The 27,914-nt window shown below is 63.9% G+C and overlaps 4 protein-coding genes across 4 annotated transcripts; 2 read left to right on the top strand and 2 right to left on the bottom strand.

The window, feature by feature from the left end:
* Positions 1-3,093: 3,093 nt before the first annotated feature.
* On the bottom strand, positions 3,094-5,437 carry LCN10 (lipocalin 10). Its single transcript, XM_040225744.1, has 6 exons — positions 5,327-5,437; positions 4,592-4,731; positions 4,158-4,232; positions 3,723-3,865; positions 3,415-3,513; positions 3,094-3,272 (listed from the first exon to the last, which is right to left on the bottom strand). The coding sequence occupies exons 1-6, from the start codon at positions 5,435-5,437 to the stop codon at positions 3,094-3,096; spliced, it is 747 nt and encodes a 248-aa protein (XP_040081678.1).
* A 1,091-nt stretch (positions 5,438-6,528) lies between these two features.
* Positions 6,529-11,680, bottom strand: LCN6 (lipocalin 6). Its single transcript, XM_040225625.1, has 5 exons — positions 11,591-11,680; positions 11,295-11,434; positions 7,783-7,853; positions 7,181-7,291; positions 6,529-6,934 (listed from the first exon to the last, which is right to left on the bottom strand). Exons 1-5 carry the CDS (start codon positions 11,678-11,680, stop codon positions 6,792-6,794), a joined length of 555 nt encoding a protein of 184 aa, XP_040081559.1. The 3' UTR covers positions 6,529-6,791.
* A 6,756-nt stretch (positions 11,681-18,436) lies between these two features.
* Positions 18,437-24,472, top strand: LCN15 (lipocalin 15). The gene is made up of 8 exons (XM_040225745.1): positions 18,437-18,532; positions 18,909-19,048; positions 19,127-19,197; positions 19,358-19,468; positions 20,140-20,241; positions 20,685-20,737; positions 21,693-21,845; positions 24,347-24,472. Exons 1-8 carry the CDS (start codon positions 18,437-18,439, stop codon positions 24,470-24,472), a joined length of 852 nt encoding a protein of 283 aa, XP_040081679.1.
* A 1,165-nt stretch (positions 24,473-25,637) lies between these two features.
* On the top strand, positions 25,638-27,501 carry LCN8 (lipocalin 8). Its single transcript, XM_040225629.1, has 6 exons — positions 25,638-25,826; positions 26,185-26,255; positions 26,523-26,627; positions 26,705-26,794; positions 26,905-26,930; positions 27,250-27,501. The coding sequence occupies exons 1-6, from the start codon at positions 25,696-25,698 to the stop codon at positions 27,268-27,270; spliced, it is 444 nt and encodes a 147-aa protein (XP_040081563.1). The 5' UTR covers positions 25,638-25,695; the 3' UTR covers positions 27,271-27,501.
* Positions 27,502-27,914: the final 413 nt, after the last annotated feature.

Here is a 27,914-nt window from a genome sequence, read left to right on the forward strand (position 1 = left end):
GGAAAAGGCAGCCCCCTCAATACTCTTACCCAAAAAGCCCCATGGACAGAGGAGGCTGGCGGGGCAGGACGGCAACTCAGCAAGGCGGGGGTTCCACCAGGGCCCATCCCCGAAGCCTGCCCGCTCCTGGGCGAGAGGGACCCAGCGCCCCCCTTGCCGCCTCCCCCTCCACTGTCCCCGGGCCCAGGTCACTCCGGAGGCCTCCTCACCCCAACCAGGGGCCCAAATGAGGACCCCCAGAGGCCAACAAGGAGGGTCTTGTCACTGGTCCCCGCCCCCTTCTGCCCCGCCCAGGTCCCCAGTCCCCCACGTCCTCAGGCTGCCCCCTGCTCAGAAGGACCTCAGGAAGCAGAAAGTTTTTTCCAAGGACTCGGAGCACAGTGGGTCATGGATGGGGGAGCAAAGCCAACAGACTCTCCTGCAATCTTATGGGGCCTCCAGGACCACCCCGTCTAAGCACCCTCTCTACACGGGAGTAAGCTGAGGCCTCTTCTCCCATAGCCCCTCCACGCTGGGGAGGAGCCTCATCCTAGCTCCCGGTGCCCAGAGTGGTGGACACAGGACCCCAGACCCTGTCTTCCCCAGGCCTCTCTAGGGATGGCCCAGTGGGCACCCTGGTGACCCCCTTCCCATGCTATGGGCCGGCATGTTGCTGGGGGTCATTATCTCTGTCCCCAACCTCCTCCTCCTCGCCCCTGTCCCCTCCCCCCGTGTGCACACCCCTCTGACCCCCAACAGGACAGTCAGTGAGTGTGAGCGTCTGTGTGTGCAAGCACGCACCTGTGCCCTCGTGGGTACGCCGAGAGGAATTGGCCCCCTTGAGGGCAGGGGTCCTCCAGGACCTGAGGCGCTCTCATCCCAGAGGAAACCCCCGGGGAGGGGTGAGGCCGGCTGGGGATCAAATCTAGGAGCAGGCTGTTACGATGCAGGGAACAGCAGCCAGTCCCAGCGCCGCAGCGAGACCCAGGCTCAGGGCGCAGAGCAGACCAAGACCTACAATGCTGTTGTTGGTCCGCAGGAAGTACTAAGGCTCCAGGGAGGCCTTTGAGGTTCACATAAGGGCCCCTTGGATGTTTGAGACTGCTGTTAAGTCACTTCAGTCGTGTCCGACTCTGTGCGACCCCATAGACGGCAGCCCACCAGGCTCCCCCGTCCCTGGGAGTCTCCAGGCAAGAACACTGGAGTGGGCTGCCGTTTCCTTCTCCAATGCAAGAAAGTGAAAAGTGAAAGTGATGTCGCTCAGTCGTGTCCGACTCAGGGACCCCATGGACTGCAGCCCACCAGGCTCCTCCGTCCCTAGGATTTTCCAGGCAGGAGCACTGGAGTGGGTGCCGTTGCTGACTGAGAGCTCCCAGATTCTAACCATCAAACCTGGAGAAAGACAGGTTTCCTGAGGAACCATGGGTGGGGCCCTGGGCACCTGGGGTACTCTGGAGGCAAACACACGGAAAACCCTCCAAGCCTCGCAAGCTCCTCGCGGCTGAGCCTGGCCCTTGGGCGGACCCTCCAGGCTGAAGATAGGCTGAGGGCTGTGCCCAGCCGGTGTGTGTCCCCACGCCTCCTTCAGAGGTGGCCGAGCACGTGAAAAAGAAGCGTCTTCGAGGACAAGGCGTGGAGTCTCAGAACCAACGCTCCGGGGACCCCCCCCCCAGAGGGGCCACCCTTCCTCTTTCCAGGACGGGCGAACCCAGGCAGCCCCCCTCTCTCTGTCCGCCAGGGAGGCCGAGTGCTGGGCCAGGAGGTGCGTAGAGTAGAGGAGGCCTGCAGGGCTCAAGCCACGCGGGCGCGACGGGAGCCCTGGAGCGGAGAGGCAGGTGGAGGGAAGCCCCCCGACATGAGTTGCTGCGGTGGAGAGGGGGGCCAGGCGGCGACTCGGAGGGCAGAGGCGAGCAACTCCGGGCGGGCCTGCGCCTTCAGAGGACTCCTGTTCGCTCCCCACCCTGTGTGCCCTCGTGGCCGCCGCTAGACAGGCACTCTGTGGTTAGCCCAGCAGCTGGAGGGCGAGGGCACCCAAGCCCCCGGGGCTGAGCCGGCCCAAATCAGCCCATCTCCTGCCCCCCGGAGCCGGCAGAGCACACCCAGCCGAGTTCCACTGCTCGGCCCGCCTGCGCCCCCCAGTCTCGAGCTGAGCCCCAGGCACAGTCACTAAACACATTTGTTGGGGGGAGTTCCCTAGCAGTCCAGCAGGTAGGACTCGGGTGCTTTCACTGTCCTGGACTTGGGTCCAATCCCTGGTCAGGGAACTAAGATCCTGCAAGTTGAGGAGCAGCCTAATAATGACAAAGAGAAATGCACGTGTGTGGTTGTTACACAGCAGTAGCTGACCAGTTCAGTCCTGCTTCTCTCTGTAGGCGGCCTGACTCGTCCGTGCCAGCAACCCCACCCCTAAATAGCCTTGTCACTCTAACGGCCGTCCCCCACCCTGACCTCTGCTCTGGATCCCATCTCTCCCAGGACACCGGCAGCCCCGTCCACCTCCTCCCCTTCCAAGCGGCCCTGCACCCACCCTCCCCGTCATCTCCGCTGCTCTGGGGGTTTTCAGGCTGTTTCCTCTTCTGGGACGGCCCTCCCTGCTCCAGCGCCACCATAACCTTCCCAGCTCAAACATCACATCCTCCAAGAAACTCTCCGTGACCCCTCCTCCCCAACCTGTCATGGTTTGCACTTGGCACCTCTGGACACAGTCCTCAGGGCCCACGACTCAACCCGGGTGACTGTGTTGGCGTCTGCCTCTTTGCCCCGGGCTCTCTACCCGGCTTCCTGAGAAGTGTCGGATGTCGAGGAACGTGGAGGGCGGTGGCGGAGGAAGCACACGGCTGTCAAACTGGGCTGGCCCCGTCTATTTCCCGCAGATGAGGGTGGGCAGCAGCTGCCTGCCGCGCCATCCAAAGGACCCAGCCCCAGGCCCCCCCAAGTCAGCATGCACCCCACCCCCACCCAGGGGACCCTAAAGGACCCTGCTGGGCCCACACCCGCCCAAGCTCCACACCATCAGTGGCCTGGGGTCTCCAGACCCATCTCAACAAGCAGCGGGGTGTGAAGCCTGCAATCTGGAACTCGCTCCTGGGGTCTGGGAGGACCACAAGCCGAGCCTCACGGGGAGGAGCAGGTGGGCGGGCGGCTCACGGCAGGATGGTGTGCGCGCAGGAGGCTGCAGGGGAAGGAGAGCCCACGTCTGCCGGGCACACGCGGCAGTTCCCCTGGGGCCTCGGGCCCTGGCCCCCAGCCGCCCCGCAGGGACCCGGCCTGGCCCCCGGTGTTCTCGGGGGGCCCTGGGGAGACAGGATGGGCACGTACACGCGGCCGTGACTTTCTTTAAAGGTGCCCCTGTCGCCCTCTGTCCCTCCGTCCCGCACGAGGGCCGGGTCCCGGGCGGCTCAGAGTGGCCCCGGGGCAGTGCCGCCCACACCTCACCGTCTTTCGGGAGCATGGCCACACGGCTGGCGAGCCCCAGGGCCTCACACGCGTTGATGAACTTTTTCATGCTCAGGAAGCTGCACGTGGGCTGTCTGCCTGCGGTGGGTGGGGGCGGGTGTGGACCAGAACCGCAGCGTCAGAGCCCCCGGTCGTGGGGTCGCCCCGGCCCCCGGCACCACCCCTCACCAGAACGACCCCGGGCTCTGGCTCAGGGAACCGCAGCCGCTGGTGGGTGACCGGAAGCGTCAGCGGGGAGTGGGGGTCCCCAGACAGGCTCGGGAAGGGGGCCGCGGCTCCTGACTCACTGAACAGCAGCAGAGTCCTGGTGGTCCGGCCGGCCCGGCCCAGGCGCAGGTAGACCACGCTGGCGCTGTAGTCGGGGACCAGCACCCGGAAGCCCTCCACGCCCCTCCCTGGAAGGGAGGGAGCGCAGCACCCCCGCTCACCCCTGAACACGGCAGTCCCTCCAGAGGCCCCCGGGCCCCACCACCCACACCGAGGGGCCGTCTGGAAGGGCAGCAAAGCCCCCCACCCCCAGTCCAGGGCTCCTGGACACACGCCGGCCAAGCCAACTCTGGGCCACTATAGGCTGACTGCACATCCTGGCGTCTGTCCCCACGGGTGCATGCTCTCCGGGGAGGACTACTGGGGCCCGTGTGGTCAGGGGTCCCATCCAGGGTCCTGGGGGCTCAGGCAGACTTAGACGGCCCTCCCCCAGCCCCCCATGGCCCAGTGGGTACGCACAGGTGTTCCTGAACACTGGCTTCTTCCTATCTCTCCGCAGGATTAGCGAGTGTGTCTGGCACCCCTGGGACCTGGGTGGGGGGAGCGGGCTGTGAGCTGGGGACCTGGGAAACCTCTGGAGGCTCTGCCATCCTGGGACATTCCAGCTGGGACCCGGGCCAGTCCCACCGCTCAGGGGAAATGCTCCAACACCCCTGCCCCGAGCCCCCCGTGGGCTGTGGGGACTTCTCAAAAAAGCAGCCACTTGAGTTTGACAGCAGGAAGTGATGGGGGTTTGGGGACAGTCCTTGTGGGATTTCCAGACTGACCCTGGGTCTGGTCCCCTCACTGGCCCCCTCCCCTCCCCTGGGCTCAGGGCCCCCCATCCTGGGGCCCCCACTGGCCCCCTCCCCTCCCCTGGGCTCAGGGCCCCCCACCCTGGCCCACGCACCGGTTCAAGGCGAGCACCACCTTCAGCTGGCCCACCTCCTGAACCTGCACTCTGGACGCACCCAGCTTCCTCTGGCCTTGGTGCGGCAGCATCCCCTGGGCATCGGAGGCAACGGCAAGGACGTACCAGAAGCCTGAGAACTGCGGAGAGGGCGCAGGGCCACACTGGTCCCACCCAGCCCAGGTCTCCGAGGACCCCCAGGACCAGTGAGCCCCGCCCGCGGCCCAGCCCATGTCCAGGACCAGCCTCGGTGCCCCGCTGCCTCCCAGACCGTGGAGGCGGACGCCCAGCCGGTCTGGGACGTGAGGCGGCGCAGCACAGAGCCCGGGGTGCAGGGTCAGAGCATCCGGCCCACAGGGACCTCGGGGCCTTCTCCTCCAGCTGGCCCCCATCCCCCTGGCTCCCCCACGTCTGCTCGGCCTGTGCCCGGGGCCGCCCCAACCAGGACCTTCCGCCTGTTGCGGTCTCATTATTCCAGGGCTCACCTGCTCACCCCACCTCCCCTCCACCCACGGGCACCTGCAGGTGACTCGGCAGTACCCGTCTCGGAGCTCCGGGCTTGTGGCCCACGGTCAGCAGTTGAGTTTTGAAGCCCCAGCCTGTCCCCAGAAGAGGCAGGACCAGCAGACCAGTGCCCAAGCCCCCCACCAGCCCGTCCCGGGCTTCAGGGGCCCTCTACCCACTCCCCTCACTCGCCCCGGCCCCGGCATCCGGTGAGGGCGCCACGAGGCTCACCTTGAGCCAGTTGAGGTTGTGGGCCTCACGGGGGAGCTGCTCCTGTGCCCGGGGGCCATCTCCCAGCCCCAGCAGCAGGGCCAGCAGGGCCGGCCGCCAGCCCAGCCCCATCCTCGCCACCTCAGCTGCCTGCCTGGACGGTGCGCTTAAATGCCCAACCTGCCAGTCCTGCCAGGGGCGTCAGCCAACCACGGCCATGAGCCGGCCTCGGGGGCCAACGGGGAGGGGTCTTGGGCCCTCCCCCCGCAGGCAGGGCCAGCCCCGCCCGTGGCCCTCAGAGCCAGCCTGGGACGCCCCAGAAGACAGAGGCCTCGATCCCGAGGTCACTTCCTGGGCCTCAGGTCACCGAGTGTCCTCTGGAGCCATGGCGCCTGGCAGGGAGGTTGTTGGTGCTCTTGTCCTAACCCCACCCCCACCCCTGGGGGGACAAAGGCTGGACGGGGCAGAGTCACTCCACGGGGCGTGCACACAGGAAGTGGGGTCTCTGAGGACGGGGCTCGGACCGTGCTGGTGCTGACGCTGGGGCCGCCTGCGTGATGCCTTTGGCATATCTTGACATGTGTGCACACGTGTGTGTGTGTGTGTACACGCGTGTGTGCATGTTTGTGTGTGCTCACATATGTCTGTGTGTGTGTATACACCCAATACCAGCAGAGTGAGAGGTGACCCCCGCCCCCCGGCAGCCCCTGCCCCTGCCAGGACTTCAGGACACAGGAAGACAGACTCCAGCTCTCTGGTGTCCCTGCCCCCACCCCCCGCCCTGCCCCAGGGCCCCAGGAAAAGCCAAGCTCTCATGCCCTGGGCACCCCAGCCCAGCGCCCTGCCCACACATCACCCAGACCTCAAGGTCTAGCTCCAGCTCAGGTGGACAGGCCTCCTGTCGGCCCAGGGCCCGGGGTGACCCCTGGGAGGAGCAGCAGCCTCCGGCCCAGGGCCCTGCTTGGACACACGCGAGAGACCCTGGGAGAGTTTGTGGAACTGCTTTATTTGAATCCACAGCAAGAGTCCCTGGGAGCAGGCGGCCACCCACCCAGCCCCTGGGCGGCTGGGCGAGGAGGGCAGCATCTGGCCAGCCTCCTCCAGGCCCCTGGGGGCTGCAGCGTTCACTGGAAACCAAAAGGAACACGGGTACCCTGGACTCGCCCACAGAGGCACCGGCTCCCCGGGGCCCCAGCCCTGCCCACGGTGGAGCCTCTGGACGAGAGGGGCCCGGGACACCCAGGCGCCTCCTGCCACACAGAGGGGAGGGTGCTCGGGCAGGCTGCTTACCGGGAAGACCTTGCGTGCGCAGGTGACTGGGGAGGAAACAGGCCACGGTGAGGATAGCTGGCCCCTCGCCCACCGGCGCCCGGGGCTCCACACACCGCCTGCCCCGTCCACCCACAGGCCTGATGCTGGGCAGGGAGCAGGGGACCCTTCGAAGCCCCCCTGAGCTCAACCTGACTCCCCAAGGCCAGGAAGGTCCTCAAGCCGGCAAACGGCCCCCCAGCATCTGGCTACACTCACAGTCCCTCTGGAGCTCGGCCTGCTGCTGCGACAGGAAGCCCAGGCTCTGGCTCCACTTGGCGAAGCGGCCCAGGGCCTCCTGACTGGCCAGGGCCGACCGGCCTGCAGGGGAGGGGCAGAGCCAGGCGGAGGTGGGGCGAGGAGGGGCCCACCCCCAGAACCCGACAGGCCCAGGACTCCCTGCCCTCTGAGCCCAAGGTTCTTCGCCACATGCAGCCCCCGCCCGCCCCCTCCAGGTGGGACCGGAGCAGGGAGGGGCTGTGCGTGGGGAGGGGGCGCCCGGGAGGCAGGCGCAGGGCCAGGGCCGGGATTAGGCTGGTGGGAGGGGGCGGAGCCGCGTGCACTCACTGTACAGCTCCACGGTGCTGAAGGCCTCCTCCTGGGCCTCCAGCTGCGTGAACACTATGGCGTAGTCCCTGAAGTTGGTGCCCAGCACCCGGTACTCCAGCACACCCAGGGCTAGAGACAGGTGCACCCGGGGATGGGGGGTGCGTCAAGCCTCAGTGGACCAAGAGCCCCCAGGCTCGGTCCGCTCGGCCCCCTGCCCCCACCCAGCTCCGGCACACAGGCTGTCCAGGTGGTCGGGGGATGGCAGGTGAGCCCCAGCTCTTCCCGGGTCACCCTCCTCGGATCCGGTCCCCATGCAGGCAGAGGACACCCCCATCCGCGCCCACCTCCCCAGACACCATAGCTGGAAGGTCGGGGTCCCGCTGAGCTGCTGGCTGAGGACTGGCCCCGAGCACCTCCCAGTTCCTAGAGAAGCACCCCTGGAGCTGGGGTGGAGCTGCCCCTCCCTGTCGCGAGGGGCTGACCCCGCACACAGGGGACTGGGGATACAGCTGGGGTGGAAGGCCCAAGGCCACTGGGGGCAGAAGGCAGCCGGACGGCGGTCAGGGGACTGGAGGAGTCCCCACGCTGCACGGAAGGACTGCGGTGGCCGTCATCCTTACAGGGATTCCCGAAGACCCATCCGGAATTTTGTCTCCGCAGCTCCACAGCCTGCAGGTGGCATCTCTCCAGCCTGGAGCACAGAAGGATCCGTCACCCAGGTCCAGGGGCAGGACTGCCCAGACCCGGCCAGCGTGGCTGCAGGGGGGCTCCCCGTCGGGGGCCTCAGTTACCCAGAAACACTGCTGTCAACTGCAGGTGACCCGTCGGGGCAGCAGGCTGGCTGGGGACCTGCAGAATTGGCTGTTACCTCCCGAGGGACCTGCTTTGTCAGATCCACATGGAGAAAACTTGGGAGCACTGCTGAGGCATGAAAGAAACCTGAGACAAACGGGGGTCTGCAGTTTGCGGTAAAGCGACTCCACGTCTGAAGAGGCCAGTGTCCCTAAGCCGTCAACCCGTAAAATGAGCAGCAAGACGAGCTCACAGCCAAGTTCCCTGCAAGACCCAGGAGTCACGAGGAAAAGCCCGAAAGGAGGATCACCAGCAAGAACCAGCCGATCCCTAACAATACATACTGCGGAGCCACGAGAGGGAAAGCAGCTGGACTCACTGGCGCAGAGGCAGACTGATCGAAGGAACAGAGCAGAGAGTCCAGAAATGAAGCAAAGTGCCCAGGAGGTTAGCGCATCACGAAGCAAGCATCTCCAGCCAGTGGAGGAAGAGGGACCCTGGGCGACGGTACAGGGCAGCTGAGCGTCCATCAACGGTCACACCTCGCAGGTCCCCAGGGCGTAGCCCCGAGCAGCTCAGAGATCAGAGGCCTCTCAGCTCCTGGGAGGTGGAAAGACCTCCTCACAACTGCATCACAAGACCCAGAGGCCTTAAAGAGAAGCCGGAGTCACATCTACACAAACACAGAAAGAACTCTTCCTATCAAAAACTGCTCGAAGGTATAACAACGACAGGCTGGGAAATAAATTTGCAACTAACCTTATTAGAGACAGTAGCCAATACCCAAGCGTTCTTGCATGTCAATAAAAACCTACCCCAGGGACAAACATGCAAAAGATATGAACAGACACTGGGCTGCGGAGGAGCCCAGAAGGGACAGGCCCCGAGATGCCCCCTCCCTTGTGATCAGAGGAGGCAGTAGAAACAACCGTGGGGCCGTCGGTCACCCATCAGATGGCCACCCAGTCTCACAGCAGCTCGGGGCACCCGCCTCGTGTGACTCAGAAAAAGGACAGACAGACGCACTTCAGCTCCAGGGGTTTGTTCCTCCCAGGCCACTGCACCAACGTCCACACCCCTAGGTGTGTTTCCAGTTGCGAAAGACTAGAGACGGCTGTCTGCCCGTCAGCAGGGCCCTAGAAGGCAGCCTGGGGGAGTATTACTTGGCTGTGAAAAAAGTTTCTCAGAAAAAGTCACAAAGAGTCAGCAGATGACCCAATAATCCCACAATCTGGGTGTGTCTCCAAAAGAATTGAAAACCTGGTCTCAAAAAGGTATTTGCACACCCGTGTCTACAAGGCCCAAAAGCCGGAAGCAATCCAGACATCCATCAGGGGGTGAAAGGGAGCTGGATGTGGTCCACCCCTGCGGTGGAATATTACTCAGCCGTCAAGAAGGAAATCCCGACACAGGCTGAAACATGGGTGAACCTGGAGAATGCCGTGTTCTGTGAGATAAACCAGACACAGGACAGATGTAGGGGCCTTCCCACCCCCGTCCTACCTCAGTGGTAAAGAATCTGCCTGCCAAAGCCGGAGACCAGGGCTCAGTCCCTGGCCTGGGGGATCCCACATGCTGCAGAGTCCGTGTTCCAACACAGGAGAAGAGAGGCCTGTGCAACTGAGAGTGGCCGCCGCCCTCCACCCCCAGAGAAAGCCCGCACAGCACCAGAGACCCAGCAGGGCCAGAGTGAGCATAAGGACACCAATATTTTTCCTTTGAAAAAAGACGGATGCAGGATCCACTCATGTGAGGCCCTAGAGGAATCAAACCCACAGAGACGGAAGCAGACGGTGCAGCCAGGGGCTGCGGGAGCGGACGGGGAGTGGGTGTCTGGTGGGGACAGCGGGTCAGTTTGAGAAGGTGAGAAAGTTCCGGAGATGGTGGTGAGGCTTGCAAAAGGGGAATGGGTTTGAGGCCTTGAACTACGCACTTAAAATGGTTACGATGGTGAATTCTAGGGTATGTTTGTCTTACCACAGCTTTTAAAACTTTCAGAAAGGCAAAAGAGAATAAAATCTTAAATGTTTCAAAAGAGGGCAGAGAACCCTGGGGGCTGACACCAAATTGTGGCCTGCCTGAATACGTAAGAGACTTGCCTGTTCCTGAAATCTCCAAGGAGCCATCACAGGTCAAACCAGGGGCTGCCTGTTGGGAGGGGGCCACTGCCTGAGGAGGGGAGGAAAGACCCCTGCTGTCCACTTCCCCGTTTCTCTTTTTTTTGCCTGCACAGCACAGTTTGAGGGCTCTTGGTTCCCTGGCCAGGGATCGAACTGGGGCCCTTGGCAGTGAGAGCACAGGGTCCTCACCCTTAGACCCCCAGGGAACTGCCAGGGGACTCTAACCTTCAAACCAGGTAAGTGTGTTTCCTATTCGAAGACCAACATGTGAAACTCACCTTAAATCACAAAACGAAGCGCCCTCTTGACCGTGCTTGGGCTCAGCTGTCAGGGTGCGCCCTGCAGCTGGGCCTGGGCCCCGCCCCTTCCGCCCAGTGTGGCCCAGGTCCTCAGACATACGCGCCTCCACACAGCAGGGAGCGAGGCCGCTGACCAATGGCACCCACCAGCGGATGCCAGAAAGGGCTGGGAGGCCCCCACCCTGCAAGCGCCCTCGTCCCCTCACCATCCACGGTCGTCCCACAGGGCTGGGCCTTCCGGATGCCAAGCTTCCGTGTTTGGATGGCTTTTCACCAGCCTTGTTAGGACTCTCTGAGCCACGTGGCTTTGGGGCTACAGCCCACAACGCGTGTGAGCCTGGGTTCACCCAGCACAGCGGGGCCCCCCGCCCCAAGCCCCATGCCCTCTGTCCTGGCTTGTCCATTGCCAGGCCACCCCCGCTGGGGGGCAGCTGCAGAAGGCTCGGCTGCGGGAAGGAGCAGGGCAGACAGCCTCCTCTCGGGACGGGGCTGCTGGCCGCTCAGGCTGCGTGATGACGCCAGGGCCGGGGTGGTGCCCACCAGCCATCTTGAGCGACAGGCGGGGACTTGGACACTTCGGTGACGCGGGTCCTCGGGGCTTCGTGGTCTCTGGGCTCCCCCAGGGCCCCCCAGACCATGTGGGCTCAAATGCACAGACACACCTTGAGCAGCCACTCAGGAGGGCCTTGAGCAGAGAAGCGGCCTTTCCTGCTGACCGGAGCTGCTGCCAACTGCCCAAGGGCCGGGGCGGAGGGGGCAGTCAGAGGCTGTGCCGGCCTCGCTGGAGAAGGCATGAGTCCCACCCAGGGTGCCCCCCGGCCGGAGCCCAGGACGCAGACCTCGGAGACCCGGTGGAGGGTGGAGCTCACAGCAGAGCCCAGTGCAGAGAGAGGGGAGGCCGTGCCCCCCGGCCCCACCCACCTGTGCCGGGAAGCCCGCATCTTCAGGGTGTTCTGGGACGTCAGCGTCACCTCGACCCCCTCGACACTCTTCGTGGCCTTCTCCAGCGCGAAGTCCTTCTCCCCTGAGGCCACGGCGAGAACGTACCAGGACCCCATGAGCTGAGGGAGGGGGCGCAGGTGAGGGGCCATCCCTTCAGCCCCAGCCCGGCCTCCTGCAGCCCCTGTGGTCCAGGGGGCCCCGGGGGAGCCCGGAGGCCATGAAGGCCCGAGGACCCGTGTGGCCCCAGGCCTGCGCTGGTGCGGGGGAGCCGCCACCTGCTGAGGGTCCAGCCTCCCCAGCCACACAGCCCGGGTGCTGGGTGCCGAGACCACAGCCAGCAGGGCGGCCAGCAGCGCTGCGAGCATCCTCACGAGGTCCACACACCAACGACCTGCCCGGGCCCGGGCTGAGCAGCCCTCCCGCCTCTGGACGCCCATTTATATGGCTCTGAACGCAGTGCCGTGGGCGGTTGCTCATCGCCAGGCTCCCTCCTGCCTCTCCTCATCCTCCAGCCACGCCAGGGAGCAAGGAGGGGCTGGACCGTGTGCGGGGCCCCTTCCACATGGACACCTTCATGCCACCCCGGCTTCTCCAGCGCCCTCCACTTGGAAGTTTCCAGAATGAGCATCCTGCCCTCAGCTGCACCATCCCCTCCCTTCCAGGGAACCAATGCTCTGTCACTCGGTCTAGGAGGGTCAGAGACCCTGCTCTTGAACCCAGGCCAAGGTCACTTCTGAGAAGAGAGGCAAGAACAAACAGTTCCTCCAGAAGCTGTGGTTTTGGGTATCGTTTGTTTTAGGCATTAAAAATACAAAAAGTTCCCCCCCGCTCGCCATTTTTTGAAAGCTCCCACACGCTCCTGGCCCACCTCCCTTCCTGCCCGACTGGCCCTTGTCTCCTGCCCCACCACGGCCAGCACCCAACTGGAACACCCTGTGCCGTCCGCTGCCCACCCGCCATCCGGACCTGCCCACTCTCTGGGCAGCCTCACTGTGATGCCTGCCACCTCTGCTCACCATGAGCCTGGCCAGGCCCCCAAGGCCACATGAGAGCTTTCCCTGGACCTGGGCTGCCCTCTCTGGGTCACTGGAAACCCTGCCTGGGAGCAGAGGTCAGAGGGTTTGGCAGGATCTCTCTGAGGCCCCAAAACCCAAGCGGAAGTACCTAGGAGGATGCCCTCCCGGGGAGGGGGGCCCTGCAAACCACAGCTCCCAGCCTCCTCTGCTGTCTGGCTTCCAGGGTACTGTGGACACAGGACAGGCAGCTTGGAAGGTGATGAAAGATAAAGCTGTCTGTCCTGCAGGCCTTCGCAGGAAGGACCTCAGATAAGCCGGTGCCCCACCCCTGCCTCGGAGAAGGCAATGGCACCCCACTCCAGTCCTCTTGCCTGGAAAATCCCATGGACGGAGGAGCCTGCTAGGCTGCAGTCCATGGGGTCGCTAAGAGTTGGACACAACTGAGCAACTTCCCTTTCACTTTTCACTTTCATGCATTGGAGAAGGAAACGGCAACCCAACTCCAGTGTTCTTGCTTGGAGAATCCCAGGGATGAGGGAGCCTCTTGGGCTGCCATCTATGGGGTCACACAGAGTCAGACACGACTGAAGTGACTTAGCAGCAGCAGCCACCCCTGCCTGGAGACAGGACGCGCCCTGCAGGAAAGGGGGCCAAAGAGGGCCCATCACACACAGACCTGCAGCAAAGCGTCGCCCTGCCCCCAGGCCTGGAGGACCCTGGGGCCAGGGTCTCTGGCACAAACAGCCCACCATGGGCAGAGGTGGCTCCCCATGGCTCCACAGAGGAGGCCCGGGGGCACTGGATGGGGAAGCGGGCAGGGGCTGAAGGACCCCAGCCCAGGAAGCCGAGCCAGAGCTCCTCCCAGCGCTCTACCAGGAGGCTGGATGGATGGGGTGGACGCCAGCCCAGGAGGGGCCCTCAGGGCAGGAGCGGCACGTAGGGCGCTGGCCACAGGCAGCCGTTGGCAGAGGGGCCCAGCTGTGATTTCCCCGGCCGCCCTGCGCCTCTCTGCCAACCCCCTGCCCCGCTCTACCCCGACCCCCGACTCCGCTCCCCAGGAGCAGGCAGCCTGCTTTGCAGACTGGTGGACACGAGGGGGCAACCCTGGGCACTGAGCCTGGAGGCAGCGGATGGGGATGGGGGCCACTCAGAGCTCAGTGCCTCCCGCATGGCCTCCGACCCAGCGCTGCCCTGGACCTTCCTGCTGGCTCCTGCTCAGCACATAGAGCAGCCTCTGGGAGCCCTGAAACCCTCCCTGTGGCCCCCACCCAGCTCTCTCTGTCCTGGGCAGCTGCCGCCCCCGCTGGCTGGGCTGTGTCCACTTCCATGTGCCAGCCCATGGCCAGATGTCGGCTTCCTGGCACGACTCGCTGCCCCCTGGGCATTTCTCCCCAAAGGGAGACCCCATGCGCGTCCAGCAGTCCCCCCCAGCTCAGCACCTGGTAACCACTAATCTTTCCGTCTCTGCGGACTTGCTGGTATGCACGTCCCGTAGGGGCTCCTACACGACGCAGCCTTCAGGGTCTGGCCTCTCACCTAACACCCTGTCCTCAAGGTTCATCGTGTCCTTATAAGGACAGCCTTCCGATGTGTGGATAGACCACATTTGTTTATCCATTCGTTGGTGGCAGTTTTGAAGCTTGGCAACCCTTCAGCAGAATGCACAAGTGCTAACTCACTTCAGTCATGCCCGACTCTGTGCGACCCCACAGACTGTAGCCCGCCAGGCTCCTCTGCCCATGGGGACTCTCCAGGCAGGAATACTGGAGTGGATTGCAGTGCCCTCCTCCAGGGGATCTTCCAGACGCAGGGATCAAACCTGCGTCTTTTACGTCTCCTCACCGGCAGGTGTGTTCTTTACCGCTGGGGCCACCTGGGAAGCCCAGCCCTTTAGCAGACCTCACCTCAGTGTAAGGCAGCTTTCCTTCTAGGGGACCCCTCCCCAGCACAGTGAACCACAGGCCCCATCTAAGCTCCTCCACCAACCCTGTGAGCATCTGAGCTCCTCCACCAGCCCTGTGAGCATCTGAGCTCCTCCACCAGCCCTGCGAGCAGTGTCTCTGCTACGGCTCTGAGGCCACTTCTGGGACTGCACCTTCTTGGGTCCAGGGCCTCGCCAGCTCTGGTCTGCCCACCGCCCACCAAGGCACCTCTCCTGCCGGTGCCCCTGTCCTCGTCCTGAGCCACCACAAACCCCCTCTGCACACAGCAGAGCGTGCACTAGCCTCCTCCAGGGTGCTGAGGGCTACAGGACTCGATGGAGGCCCTGACTCCCACTGAGCCGCTGCTGTCTGGGCCTGCGGTGCCAGGCACTCATCCACCTCAGGCTGGATGTGGCCACACAGACCCTGCCCGCAGGCAAATGCATGCTGTGAGGTTTCCAGCTGGCAGACCTGGGGGTCACAGCAACTTGGGCCTGACCCTCATTCACTCAAGGGTCAGTGGGCAGCATCCACCGCCAGGCCCCATGCTCCAGGCTTGGGAAACAGAGGCCGACGGGCGGCCTGCAGGCTGGTGTAGTTCCTGTCGTCTCAGGGGTTCACAGGAGAGCAGAGAACAAATAAACACGAGAGAACTGGGATGGTACCAAGCCCCCAGGACACAGACGGGCTGGGTTTGAGGAAGGCTGCTGACTAGGCAGAGGGTGAGAATTAACCCGAGAAGCAGGGACTCTGGTGAGGGGCTGGACGGGACCAGAGGGCCCCTGGGCCGGAGGGTATGAGCAAGAGGCCCTGGGCAGGGCAATGGCGGGCTGGGCTGACTGCTGGGGAGCTGCGCGGCACTGGGCTGGGCTGGGCGCCAGTTTGCACTTGGCGAGTCTGCACTCCAGGCGGGTTTGTGCTCTGCACCACAGTGACTCAGGAGCGTCTCAAGCAGGGACGCATCAGACTGACGCTCTACAAGGTTTGCTCAGGCCGCTGTGTGGAGAGTGGACTTCGGAGATGAGGGGGCTGGGGAGGCAGGAGGTGAGCGGGCATTGAGAACTTGTGACAGTCTCCAGACCCCGGCAGGGAACATGCTGGTGGCAGGAGCGTTCTCTGTGGCCTTGGAAGCTGCCCCACACCTGAGGCTCAAGGGGGTCCGTGGGGGCTCTGCAGGCCGCAGTGACCTGTCCCTTGATCCCTGCTTGCTCTCACTCGACAGTTCTGTGGTGAGAGGTCGGACCTCTGCCTGCCACACTCGGATCTTACCTGGGGGCTTTGGACACATTGTCTCCCTGCCCCTCAGCCCAAGAGCTGGCATCTGGGGGCAGAGTTCATACAGCCTACCTGCCTACCTGTCTACACTCAGCTCATTCCAGGCTCTCAGTTCAGTTCAGTTCAGTTCAGCTCAGCTCAGTCGTGTCCGACTCTCTGCGACCCCATGAATCGCAGCACCCTAGGCCTCCCTGTCCATCACCAACTCCCGGAGTTCACTCAGACTCACGTCCATCGAGTCCGTGATGCCATCCAGCCATCTCATCCTCGGTCGTCCCCTTCTCCTCCTGCCCCCAATCCCTCCCAGCATCAGAGTCTTTTCCAGTGAGTCAGCTCTTCGCATGAGGTGGCCAAAGTACTGGAGTTTCAGCTTCAGCATCATTCCTTCCAAAGAAATCCCAGGGCTGATCTCCTTCAGAATGGACTGGTTGGATCTCCTTGCAGTCCAAGGGACTCTCAAGAGTCTTCTCCAACACCACAGTTCAAAAGCATCAATTCTTCGGCACTCAGCTTTCTTCACAGTCCAACTCTCACATCCATACATGACCACAGGAAAAACCATAGCCTTGACTAGACGGACCTTAGTTGGCAAAGTAATGTCTCTGCTTTTGAATATACTATCTAGGTTGGTCATAACTTTTCTTCCAAGGAGTAAGCGTCTTTTAATTTCATGGCTACAATCACCATCTGCAGTGATTTTGGAGCCCCCCAAAAAAGTCTGACACTGTTTCCACTATTTCCCAATCTATTTCCCATGAAATGATGGGACCGGATGCCATGATCTTTGTTTTCTGAATGTTGAGCTTTAGGCCAACTTTTTCACTCTCCACTTTCACTTTCATCAAGAGGCTTTTTAGTTCCTCTTCACTTTCTGCCATAAGGGTGGTATCATCTGCATATCTGAGGTTATTGCTATTTCTCCCGGCAGTCTTGATTCCAGCTTGTGTTTCTTCCAGTCCAGTTTCTCATGCTATACTCTGCATATTGGAAACAGTGGCTGACTGTGTGAGTATGAATAATGCTGCAGTCTACACTGTGTGAGTGTGAATACATGCTGTGGTCTACGGTTAGAAGTTTATTTACTTGGCTGCACCGGGTCTTACTTGTGGCGTACAGGACCTTTAGTTGCGGCAGGCGGGAGCTAGTTCCCTGACCAGGGATCGAACCTGGACCCCTACATTGGGAACACGGAGTCTTAGCCACTCGACCCCCAGGGAAGTCTCTAGTTTACACTTTTTAAAAGTTGAGGTGAAGTTTACACGCTATGGAATTCACCCTTGGCTCTGTAAGTATAGACCAACGCACCACAGCCCGTCACCCCGGCGTCTCCGCCAGCCCCTTTGTCGTCAGCCAGGCCCGTCCGTCCCTGAGGATTCCCTTGTTCTGCAGCCACAGGCTGTGCCCCTCCAGACCGGCTTCTGTCACTCAGCGTAGGGCATCTGGGGTTTGCCCTGGGTCAGTGTGTCTGGAGAGGTCTCACGCCCAGAGCGTTGTGCGTCCTGCCCCCTGAACGACATTTGGTCGTTTCCATTTTTTAGGGCTTGTCAGTAAGATCTCGTGACCAGCCACCAGCAGGTTTTCGCTAAAGTGTGTCTCATTTTTCTTTGGTAAGTATCTAGGCTTGTGACTGTCACATTGCGTGGTATTTGCCTGTCTCCCTTCATGGTATCTGCTGAGCCGTCCCCAGGGTGTCGCGCTCTCGGTTCCCCGCCCTGGCGGTGACCACCCAGTGTCTCCAGTCTGGAAGCAAAGCGGCCAGCCTGCCGGTCTGCGGTGGCGTCTCCTTGCAGTGAACGAATGCCCGTGAGCCTCTCTGCGTGGCTTTACTTGCTGATTTGGAATCTTTTCAAATACTTTGCCTGTTTTTCTTACTTTTTTTCTTTTGAGTCTTGAGAGTTCTCTATAGATTCAGGATTTAAGTCCTTTATCAGATAGATGTTTTGTAAATATTTGCACAGGAAGGCTTTCATCAGATAGATGTTTTGTAAATATTTGCACAGGAAGGCTTTCACTGTCCCAGGTCTCTGGGATCTGGTTGAGAGCTGGCGCCTCCTGAACCCAGTGGAGACGGTGAGCCAGAGCCCTCGGCCCTGACCCCCTTCTCCTCCCACCCCACTGGCCGATGAGGGTCCTTCTCCGACCCTAAACGCACTTCCACTGGGGGCACAGTGCTGGCCTTCCCTGGGAACGCCTGCCTCTGAAGGACTCCAGGCGCCCCAGGCCACGTGCTGCTCCTCAAATGGTGCCCCTGGGGTCCGCTGAGAGGACAGAAGAGGCCGCCTAGAGAGAGGCCTGGCCAGCCTGCGGCGCCTCCCCGGCGACACTGCGGTCCACACGCTTATGCAACCAGTGCTAAGGTGGCGTGACCCCATAGTCCACTCCAGTGATGGCCCAGCCCCGCCCTCCACACGGGTTTGCTGGAGGCCCAGCCAGGGGTCTGGAGGCAGGGCTGCTCGGGCCTCTGTCGTCACCTCTGTCCCCCTGAGACGAGGTCCCCAGGCCCGGCTGATGTGACTCCACTCCTGAGCAGGGAGGTGAGGGGGTGAGGACTCTGGGGGACCTGGGCCCCAAGGGGGAGCCTCCTGGCTGGAGCAACCTGACCGTGGGTGCTTCCCAGTGGCGCCCCCATGGGCCCCGGGCTCCAGCCGCGGTGCCCACAGGTGGGCAAGGCCCACCCAAGTCAAGTGAGAGCCCTCTGGAGCCCTCCCGGAAATGACCCCTGGAGCCAGTGGGGACACTCGGGCGATTGTGCCAAACAATGAACAAAGAGGGGCTGGCGTTTCCGAAGCCAAGACGCCGTCTGCTGCCCAGGCGGCTCGCTGGCCCTGCCCCACTGCAGGCCAGGCTATAAAGCTGCCCACAAAGCAGGGCGGTGGACCAGTGCCGGGGCCAGGGGGCACAGATGGGGATGGGGGCCACGCTGCTGAGCTGCGTCCTGCTGCTGCTCTGGCCACCCTCGGCTCAGGCTGACGTCCTGGTGCAGCCAGATTTTGATGCCAACAAGGTACGTATGGCAGGCCCCCGTGCTGTGCCACACGGGGGGTGGTCCAGGCTGAGCTGCCGCTGGAAACAGGAGTAACCGTGTCCTCGTGGAGCCTGCCGCCTCCGTGGGATGCTTGCTTGGTGTCCTGGGCCTGCACACCTTTTAGAGTCCCTTCCGTTTAACCCTGAAACAACCCTGTTAGTGGGTAGTTACTGACCCACTTCATAACTTGGAGAACGGAGGCTCTCAGTGGCCAGGAGCCCTGCCCCAGGCGAGTGGCAGCACGGGGACTCGGACACTCCGGAGACCCCCGTCCGAGTGGCTCAAAGATGTGGGCCTTGTGGCCGAGGCCCAGGTGCTGAGAGGGTTCGCCCCTGGCCACTGAGCCGTCTTCCAGTTCTCAGGCCTCTGGTACGTGGTCTCCATGGTGTCTGACTGCCAGGTCTTCTTGGGCAAGAAGGACCACCTGCTGATGTCCACCAGGAACATCAAGGCCTCGGCGGGGGGCAACCTCAGCGTCCATATGGAGTTCCCCAGGTGAGCACGAGCGCAGGGTGAGCGCGCCCGTGGGCCCGGGTGGGCGGGGCCGAGAGTGAGCAGACCGTGCACCCCCAGGGCGGAAGGCTGTAACCAAGTGGATGCAGAGTACCTGAGAGTGGGTGCCCAGGGGCACTTCCGAGTCCCAGGTAGGTGACCCCCACCCCCTTCTTTATGGGTGACCCTCCCCCATGGTCCTCCCCTCCCCTCGCAGGGCCCTCCCCTGCCTCTGCCTGGGCCCCGCCCCCTTTCCCGTGTGGGTGGATGCTCGGCCCTGCCGTTGTCCAGAGCCGCCCGTCTCCTCTGCAGCCTTGGGCTACCTGGACGTGCGCGTGGTGGACACGGACTACAGCTCCTTCGCCGTGGTCTACATCTACAAGGAGCTGGAGGGCGCGCTCAGCACCATGGTGCAGCTCTACAGTGAGGGCCCCCCGCACCCCCCGGCCCCGCCCCCACCCGCTGGGGCACCTCTTCAGATCCTGGCCACCCATTCACACACTCCCAAGTGTGGACCAGGTCCAGGTGGGGGCTGGCGGAACCCCCCAGCGCTGCCAATGGGTATGGCTGAACTGAAGGGCCTCTGAAGGCTGGGCACTCAGGCCAAAGCTCAGGCCTGTCTCTGGCTGGAGACCCTGCCTCCCCTGCTTGGCCTGCGGCCTGACACCCTGAGTAGGGGCTGCGATATTATTCTGCTTTAATTTCTCGTGGGCTTGGCAGAGTGAACCAGGAGAGTTCCCCAAGGGGAGAGGCCGGGGTAAGGGCAGGAAGCTGGCTTTGGGAGCTGCAGGTAAAGGAATCTGAAGGGGTGGGGCTCTGGGACGCAGGGTCTGGCACCCCAAGCCCCCAGGTGCCCTGTGTGAATTGGGAAAGGCCGCCCCTCTGGGCAGCTTCCAGTCCCCACTGGCCCCTCAGCCAGGCAGGCCTTTCATCGGTGCACAACCTGCCCAACCTCAGGTGGCAGACCTACCGTCAGCCTTCAGGAAAGGGCAGTGAGGCCAGGGGTCCCCATCTGTCCATCTCTCTCACCTCTGTGACCCACAGGGGTTCACAGGGGTTCACAAGGGTTCACAGGGGCCCCTGCTCTGCCCCAGGCCGGACCCGAGAAGCGAGTCCCCAGGCCCTGGAGGCCTTCCAGGACTTCTACCCGACGGTGGGGCTGCCAGCAGGCATGGTGGCCATGCTTCCCAAGTCAGGTACCTCTGCGAGCCCCGCCCCACCAAAACCCCGCCCCGCCAAAGCCCCGCCCCTGACAAAGCCCCACCCCGCAAAAACCCCGCCCTGCCAAAGCCCCGCCCCTGCCAAGCCCGGCCCCACAAAAGCCCCGCCCCGCCAAAGCCCCGCCCCTGACAAAGCCCCGCCTCTGACAAAGCCCCACCCCGCAAAGCCCCGCCCCGACAAAGCCCCGCCCAGCCAAAGCCCCACACCGCCCCCAATCCGGAGTCCTGGGAGGTGCCGGCAGGAGGTAGCCCTGTCTTCCAAGAGTGTGTTGGCCCGGCCGGGGGTGGGGGGGGCGGCGGGGAGTGGAGCCGCCCCCGCGGGTCCCTTGGCACGGGGAGGGGCTACGGGAGGCAGGGGACAGTCCCAGCCAGCCCAGCCTCTCGGGACCCTCTGTCTTTTTACAGATGTGTGCTCCCAGGGGGACAGGCACACACCCTGAGGGCTCCGGAGACCCAGTTCGGCTCTTCCCAGGTAGGGGCCAGGGTAGCACCTCCCTCCCGCTCTCCAGGGCCCGTGTGCCTGGACCTCTGCCCTCTCACCTGCTGAGGTCTGCATGTGAGATCCCGCAGCATCCCTCGTTCTCCCTGGATACTCACTCCTGTGCCTGCACCTCCACTTACACATCACCTCTTCCAGGGGAGCCTCTCCTGATTACCTAGGGCTGCTGTAACAAACTGCCACAAACTGGGTAGCTTAAAACAACAGGAATTCACTCTCTCAGCCTAGAGGCCAGAGGCGCGGAGTCAAGGACGGGGCAGGGCTGTTCCTCCCGGAGGCTCTGGGAGAACCCCTGCCTCTTCCAGCCGCTGTTGGTGCTGGCGATCCTTGGCCTGTCGAGCCACCACTCCCATCTCTGCCTCGCTTGTTAAGAGGCCAGATTGCCTTCATATAAGGATACCCTAAATCAAGGGTGATCCCCTCTCAAGATCTTTAACAATTACATCTGCAGAGACCTTATTTCCACATAAAGGCATTTTCAGAGTTCCACGTGGACATGGATTTGGAGAGACATAATCCAGCCCAGTGCGTCCTGTGTCCCCATAGCCCCTGGCTTGCCCAGAGCACGAGGCGCTGCCTTGAGATTCCCGAGTCCTCATCCTCTCCCAAGGGCCCCACGAGGTGGGAACCCCAACCTCCTGGTTTGCTGCCACCACAGGGCTGAGTCCCTGGGACCCCTTGGGACATGGATGCAGGTGGGCTCTTGGGGATGCCTTCTCCCAAAGCAGACAGGGGACCATCGGGCCCCTCACCCCCCCTTCCCCGTGAAGAACTTGGGAACCTACATGAGCAGTAAGCCTCGGACACGATGTGACAGTCGCCGGCTCCCCTGCGGCCTCTCCTGGCACGGTTAGGTTAGGTGGGGGCTTCCAGAGTGGCCTGCGGGCAGCGGCCCTCTGGCCTTCACATCATTCTGCTCCCTGGCCAGGCCGAGTTTGCCCAGGGCTGCGCTGGGGGCATCGGGCTGCTGCAGCTTCCAATGGGTCTCAACGACGCGGCCCAGGGTCCCGGCTCCGTCCCTGTTTCAGCCACGTTAGGGATCGGGTCTCAAGCCATCAGGAAGGTTCTAGCTGCAGAGAGCGTGAGCCTGTCTGCCTGCTCTGTGCCCCACCCCCAGAATTATGTTAGAGAAAGCACATTTTAGGGTAAAGTGCACACCTACGTGGACTCCCTCTCCAGGGCTGTGTCTGTAGGTTCTTTGGGGTTAAGTGGCTGTTCTGCCAGCCAGGGAGGTGGTGAGGCCCTGGGGACAGTGGCTGGGTCCCTGGGGAGCCCAGTAAGGGGCAACACTGAGGCTGTGGCCTCGGGGGGAGGGGGCCGCCTTGGGGGAGCATTTCCATGGTTGCAGAAGCTTCGGTGGCAGAATCTGCTCACCCTGCCCTTTCGAGGGATGAGTAGATGGGCACCCTGCTGTGTGAAGCACCACTCAGGGGTCCCAGGAGTGACCGGACCTTTGCTGTCTGTGCAGGGCAAGCTGGAGCAGCGCAGAGCCGTCCTGACCCACAGCCCTCCAGCCCTGCACCTCCCCATCCCCCACCCTCCATGGGCATCTCCTGGGGCCTCCCCCTTCTGCTCAATAAAGAGATTCTGCAGTTTTGAGGCCCCTGGATTCTTTGGGGAGGTCGTCAGGGGGGGCCCTGGAGCCCTGCTGTGATCCGGGCTCCTGGAGCCACTGAGGCTGGGAGGCTCGGGGCTGAGGATGGGCACTCTGGTCCAGAGGGAGGAGGCACCGGCCAAGGGTGGCCCCCTGTAAGGGCTGCACCCACAGGCAGCATCTGGGTCCCCCGGCCCGGCCCCTGTGGGCTCACGGGCCCTGTAGGGATGCCGAGGCGCCCTGGGCAGCCCGGCCCTGCGGCTGGGCCTCCGTCAGGGGCAGAGCCCACAGAGGCAGAGCAGCCGCAGGGGAGCTTTGGGGTGTAGCTTGTCAGCGCTTCTTTCCTGCTGTTGCTGTGACCTTGACCTTAGGCTCGTTGGTCAGCCTCCATGAGGCTTGGGAACGGGTCACGGTCATGGCCAGAGCACCCTGAGCCCCTCCCTGCAGCCCAGCCTGAGCGCCCCTGGATGGACCCTCGGGCCTGAGCGGAGAGCCTGCTGGGTGCCTTGTCTGCTCACAAAGAAACTGAGGCACAGGGAGGTCGGCAACTTGCACAGCCAGTGGCCTGGCTGGGGGGCTGCGGCCGGGCTCCAAGGCCTGGGCTCCCTGCTGAGCCTCGATGGGGGGGCGGTGGCCAGAGCGCCCCACGCCCAAGGCCGGCTGCGGCTCCTTCCCCGACACCGAGCCCTGCGAAGCTCACAGCATCTGGCTCTGCCCGACGCTCACACTTCAAAGGGCCGGGCCTGCGGCAGGGCAGGAAGGCGCTGGACGTCCTGCTTCACTGCTCGCGGGTGTCCTGCAGCCCTGGCAGGGTGCGGCAGGAAGCTGTTAGCTCTGAGCGCGCCCGTCCTCACCTCGGGCTGGTCACCCCAAGACAGGGGGCGGCCCTGGGCTTCCTGTCCTCTCTCCTCTGCCCACTCAAGCCCCTGGGGGCCTGGCTTGTGAGCTCAGCTCCGGGCTCAGCCCAGACCCAGGTCAGCCTCCCCGTGCACCCCACCCCACTCCTTCCCTTTGGACAGGCCCCCTGGGTCTCGGGGCTGCCCGGTCCTTGTGTGACCCACAGCTTTGCTGCAGGGTCAAGGTGGCAGTCCCCCTGCCTCGGGTGAGCGGGCCTCCCCTTTAGCTGGCCAGGCCTGTGTAAGCCTTTGTGGCCTTGGAGGCCAGAGGCCAGGGCTGCGACCTGGGTTGCGGCTGCCTTGGTGCCCTGGGACCCTCCTGGGCTCTGCTCGTCGTCCTGACGGGTGGGGAGACAGGAGGGTGGCTCCCTCGGGCAATGTGGCTGGAGGCCCTGGTGCCCAGGTAGCCCGGTTCTGCCTTTACCCTGACCTGCTTTACCGGCTCTGCTTTACTCTGACCTGGTCCCAGGCTTGGGGGCCTGGGCACGGTGGGAAGGGGTGGACACCGGCAGCCCACAGCTCATGAAGTGTAAGCAGGACAGGGGACCCCGAGGCTGGCCCCGCCTGGCCGTGCAGGGTGGGTGTCAGGGCAGGTGTCAGGGCGGGAAAGGTCTCATCCGGTGGAGAAGCTGCGCGCACAGGAAGCGAGTGGGTTGCCGGCCGCTGCCTAGTGTCCGTGAAGGGGCAGGGGCCCAGGCAACCCCAGCGCTGCCTCCCGCGAAGCATCTGTCTCTCTCCCGTGGCCCCCTCTGCAGGCAACAGCCTCTCCCACCCACGCCTCACGGCCCCTCCAAAACTCCTCCTACCCAGAAGCGGCCCTCACCTGCCTCTGTGGTCCAGGCCTGTGGAGTGTTCACCCACTTGTCCCGAGACCCATCAGAAAGAGCTTGAAGACTGCTGTGAGCCCTGGGAGGGGAGTCTGGCTGTGTGTGCGGGCCTGGGCTTGGCGAATCCATCCTAGCAGCCCCTCCTCGGGGGGAGACGTGGTCCTGGCAGCGCTGCTTGGGGGTGGGGGGAGAGCCTTGTCTTGCTCTCAGGCCCCCAGGCAGGCCCTAGACCGGGAGGGGGGTGGCACAGGCTGTTCTGGTCCAGGTCACCCCGCTCCAGGGCTGTGGGCGTCCTGAGGCCCGGATGCACACCCCTGAGTGGCTGGAGGCCAAGCTCACCGTGGTCCTCTCGGGGGGGTTGCGCCCCCACCCACCCTCCATCCTGCTATAACCCTGCCCAGGGCTCAGGGCGTGGGGCAGATGCTCAATGGGGGCCGGGATGCTGAGCGCCCTCCTGGGCCTCGCGCTGGCCCGGGTACAGATGACCCCGCAGGGCCTGGACCTGCAGAAGGTGCTGGTCTTCCTCAGGGCGGTGGTCCTGGGCTGGGAGGGCCCTGAGGGGCCAGCTCCTCCAGCTCTCCTCTCCCATGGCTGAGCTGGGGCAGGCTCACGGGGGCCCCAGGACCCCCTGGGTGTGAGCTCAGCCCGGCCTGGGGTCCCCGCTCCTGGCCGGTGGGGATACGGCAAGTACCCAGGACCGGCGGGGGCGGCCCCCTCTCCCAGGGCCTCCTCTGGGTGACCATGTCCTCAGCCTGGCTGGCCGCTGCCCTGAGGGGGCCTCCGGGGTGTGGGCCTCAGGGTGGCCGTCTCCTGCTCCCGGGTTGGCGGGCTTCCTGCTCTGACCTGACCCCCGCAGGCTGTGGGAGCAGAGGAGGAGGCCTTCCTGGGGCAGGGACCTTGGCGGGGGCGTTTGGGCTCCATCTGGAGGCTTCTTTGAGCTCCTTCTTTGCCTGGCCTGGGCCAGCAGGCTCAGAAACAGCCAGGGTCAGACACAGGTTTGCTTCCCTTGCAAAAAATGATCAGTTTTTAAAAGCTTCAGAGCGTGGAGAAGGAAATGGCAACCCACTCCAATGTTCTTGCCTGGAAAAGTCCATGGACAGGAGCCTGGCAGGCTGCAGTCCATGGGGTCACATCACTGAGCATGTGTGCTTGAGGGTGGAGGGTAGCAATAAACTGGTAGAACTGAAAAAAGTAAAAAATAAGCGCTTCAGAGGGACGGTCCGGGCCCCAGGGCTGGTTTCCGAGGCAGCCGCTCGGTCCTCCAGCATGGCCGTGCAGAGCCAGGCCTCCCCCACGGGGCAGGGCTGCTGGCCACCCTCCTCGGGGGGCCTTCACGTCCAGCCGGCCCACTCACTGCCCCGTCGGGCTCTGACCACCGCTGCCTCTGCTCAGAGGCAGGCATCACAAGGCCAGGTCTCCTTAGAGACAGGTCACCAGCCCTGTGACAGCTGCAGACAGGCCGGTGTGGGGACCCCACAGAAGGCCCGCCGCCTGCTGCTTCCCTGACCTTTCACAGTCCACCAACTCCCTGCCCAGGAGGTCTAGGGAGAGGGGTCTGCCTCCCCGGGTTCGATTCGGCTGCCCGAATGGGCTTGGCTCTGGTCCTTTCTCTAGATGGCAGGATTCTGGTGGGAAGCTGGTGTGGCCTCCAGAGAAAACTTGGCACTGAAGACCCCGAGGAGGCTGGAGGCCTTGTTCCTGACCTTGAGTGGGGAGACGCTGACTGTGACGGTCGCCTACAACAAGTAAGCGGCCCAGCCCCCGGGAGCGTGGGGGTCAGGCGTGTGTGTCGGGGCTGCAGCCGAGGGCGTGGGGCGTGGACGCCACTGTCCCCTGGCTGCACCAGTCATCCTGGGGTCCTCCCCTGAGACCAGACCCCAGGCCCCAAAGCTGCGCCCTCTCCTGGATGAAGCAGGGTGTCCTGATGAGGCCCCGGGGGTTTAGCAGGACGGGAGGAGGACTTGCCGGTGGGTGGCTCTCGGAAGGGCACGGGCCCCCTGCCCCAGGCGCTCCTGGGGACAGCACGCCTGCACCTTGCCGGGAGTGGGCCCTGGGAAGGCACGCAGCAGGCATTTTCTTAGTGACTGCTCTGTTGCCTTTCAGCTCAGGAAGTTGTCAGACTGAAGAAATAGTGAGCTCAGAAATGAATGTTTTGGGGAAATTTGTGTTTCCTGGTAAGAGCTGCTTCCCTGGGCCCCACCCGCCAGTTGCTCTTGGCCTGGCTGTTCCTTATGCTGTTCCCTGCGCTCCTCCTCACGCCCCAAGCTCTGTGTCCCCCCCAGTGGACCGGTCACCCTACCAGGGCTGCTCTAGTCCCCCCGAGAGGGTCCCGGCTAGGTGGGGGAGAATGGAGTCAGGCCCTGTCGACTCTGACCTCCCAGGCCGACCCGCCCCGAGGGGTGCCCGTCCACCCAGGCCTGCCCCTCCCGCTGTTCACGCAGGCCACCGGGAGATCCACGTGATGGACACAGACTATGAGCAGTACGCCATCCTGCGCATGTCCCTCCAGTGGCAGAACAATGAGTTTTACGTGTTCAAGTATTTCAGTAAGCCGCCCTGGGGTGGGGGCTGGACCGCCGCAGCCCCCGGGGACCCCCTGGCTCAGGCCCCCGTGCCCCCACAGCTCGAAGCCTGGGCGGCGAGTGTGAGCCTGGGTTCCTGAAGTTCCGGGAGCTGACCACAGACATGGGGCTGTACCTGGTGGGCCGGCACGGTGAGCTCCAGGCCTTGGGGTGGGCTCTGGGCGAGGGGGCCCGCGATGGCGGGGGGTGGGGGCTGGGCATGCATCCCTCGTGCAGCTTCTCATGCTCTCCTGTCCCGCAGGGAGGTGCGCCAGGCTCCTGAAGGGGGTGAGTCTTCGCCCCTGGCTGAGCCCCGGCCTGACGGGAGTCCCAGCTCACTCTAGATCCCAGGGCCTCCAGGGTGCTGACACCAGGCTGCTCAGAGGGGGCCCTGGAGGCTGGGGCGGGCAGGGCAGGGGCAGGGCAGGGAAGGCTGGGGCGGGGGCAGGGCGGGGGAGGCTGGGGCGGGCGGGGCGGGGGCAGGGGAGGCTGGCCTTGTCCGGGTTTCCCTCTGCTGGCGGTCACAGGCCCTGTGCACCCTGTCTCAGGCTCCCGGGCCCCCCACCGTGCTAACCCTTCAGCTGCACAGCCCCCTCTGTCTCAACAGCTCCGAGAGACGGGACTGTGACCTCACTTTGCAGGCAGAGAAGCTGAGGCCCAGGCCACTCAGCTAGGACACCAACTCCTGGCTGGGAGCCTCGGGTTCGGACGGCGCCCTGAGGCCTTGCCCTTCTCTGTCGCAGCAGCTGACCTAGGGGAGCCCCTGCCGTCATGGGGATGCTTGGAGCCCCGCCCACCCGGCCTCCCTGGGCTGCCAGCCCTGGGGGCCACCTGCAGCTGCTCCGCCGGAATAAACTCTACAGCCAAACCCATGGTCCCATCTTTCCTGGGGGGCCGGGCTGGCAGGCGGGCTGGCAGGCGGGGCTGCCCTGGAGCCTCTGCCGCAAGGCAGGCTGGGCTGAGACCGTAAGGCCCTGCTCTGTCTGCGGGGCCCAGGCACTCTGCTCCCCAGGAGCTGGGACCCCCGCATCCCCTTGGCACTCCGCGGGCGTCTCTCCCCCCTGCCCTCTCCCTGCCCTCGTCTTCTGCCTCCTTTTCCCTGTTTGTCCCTGCCGCTCCCCCAGCCGTCCGGCTTGGCTGCTGCCAGCCACCACCGGCGGGAAGACGGCTGACACTTGGAGGTGGGGTACAGTCAAGGGCTGTGAGGGCAGCTGGGGTGACGGGGCAGCTGCCCACCTGCCGGGTGGACCTGGACAGGTGCCCTCCACCCCT

The sequence above is a fragment of the Oryx dammah genome, unplaced genomic scaffold (genome assembly GCF_014754425.2).
Source record: "Oryx dammah isolate SB20612 unplaced genomic scaffold, SCBI_Odam_1.1 HiC_scaffold_25, whole genome shotgun sequence".
In the NCBI taxonomy this organism is placed as follows: domain Eukaryota; kingdom Metazoa; phylum Chordata; class Mammalia; order Artiodactyla; family Bovidae; genus Oryx; species Oryx dammah.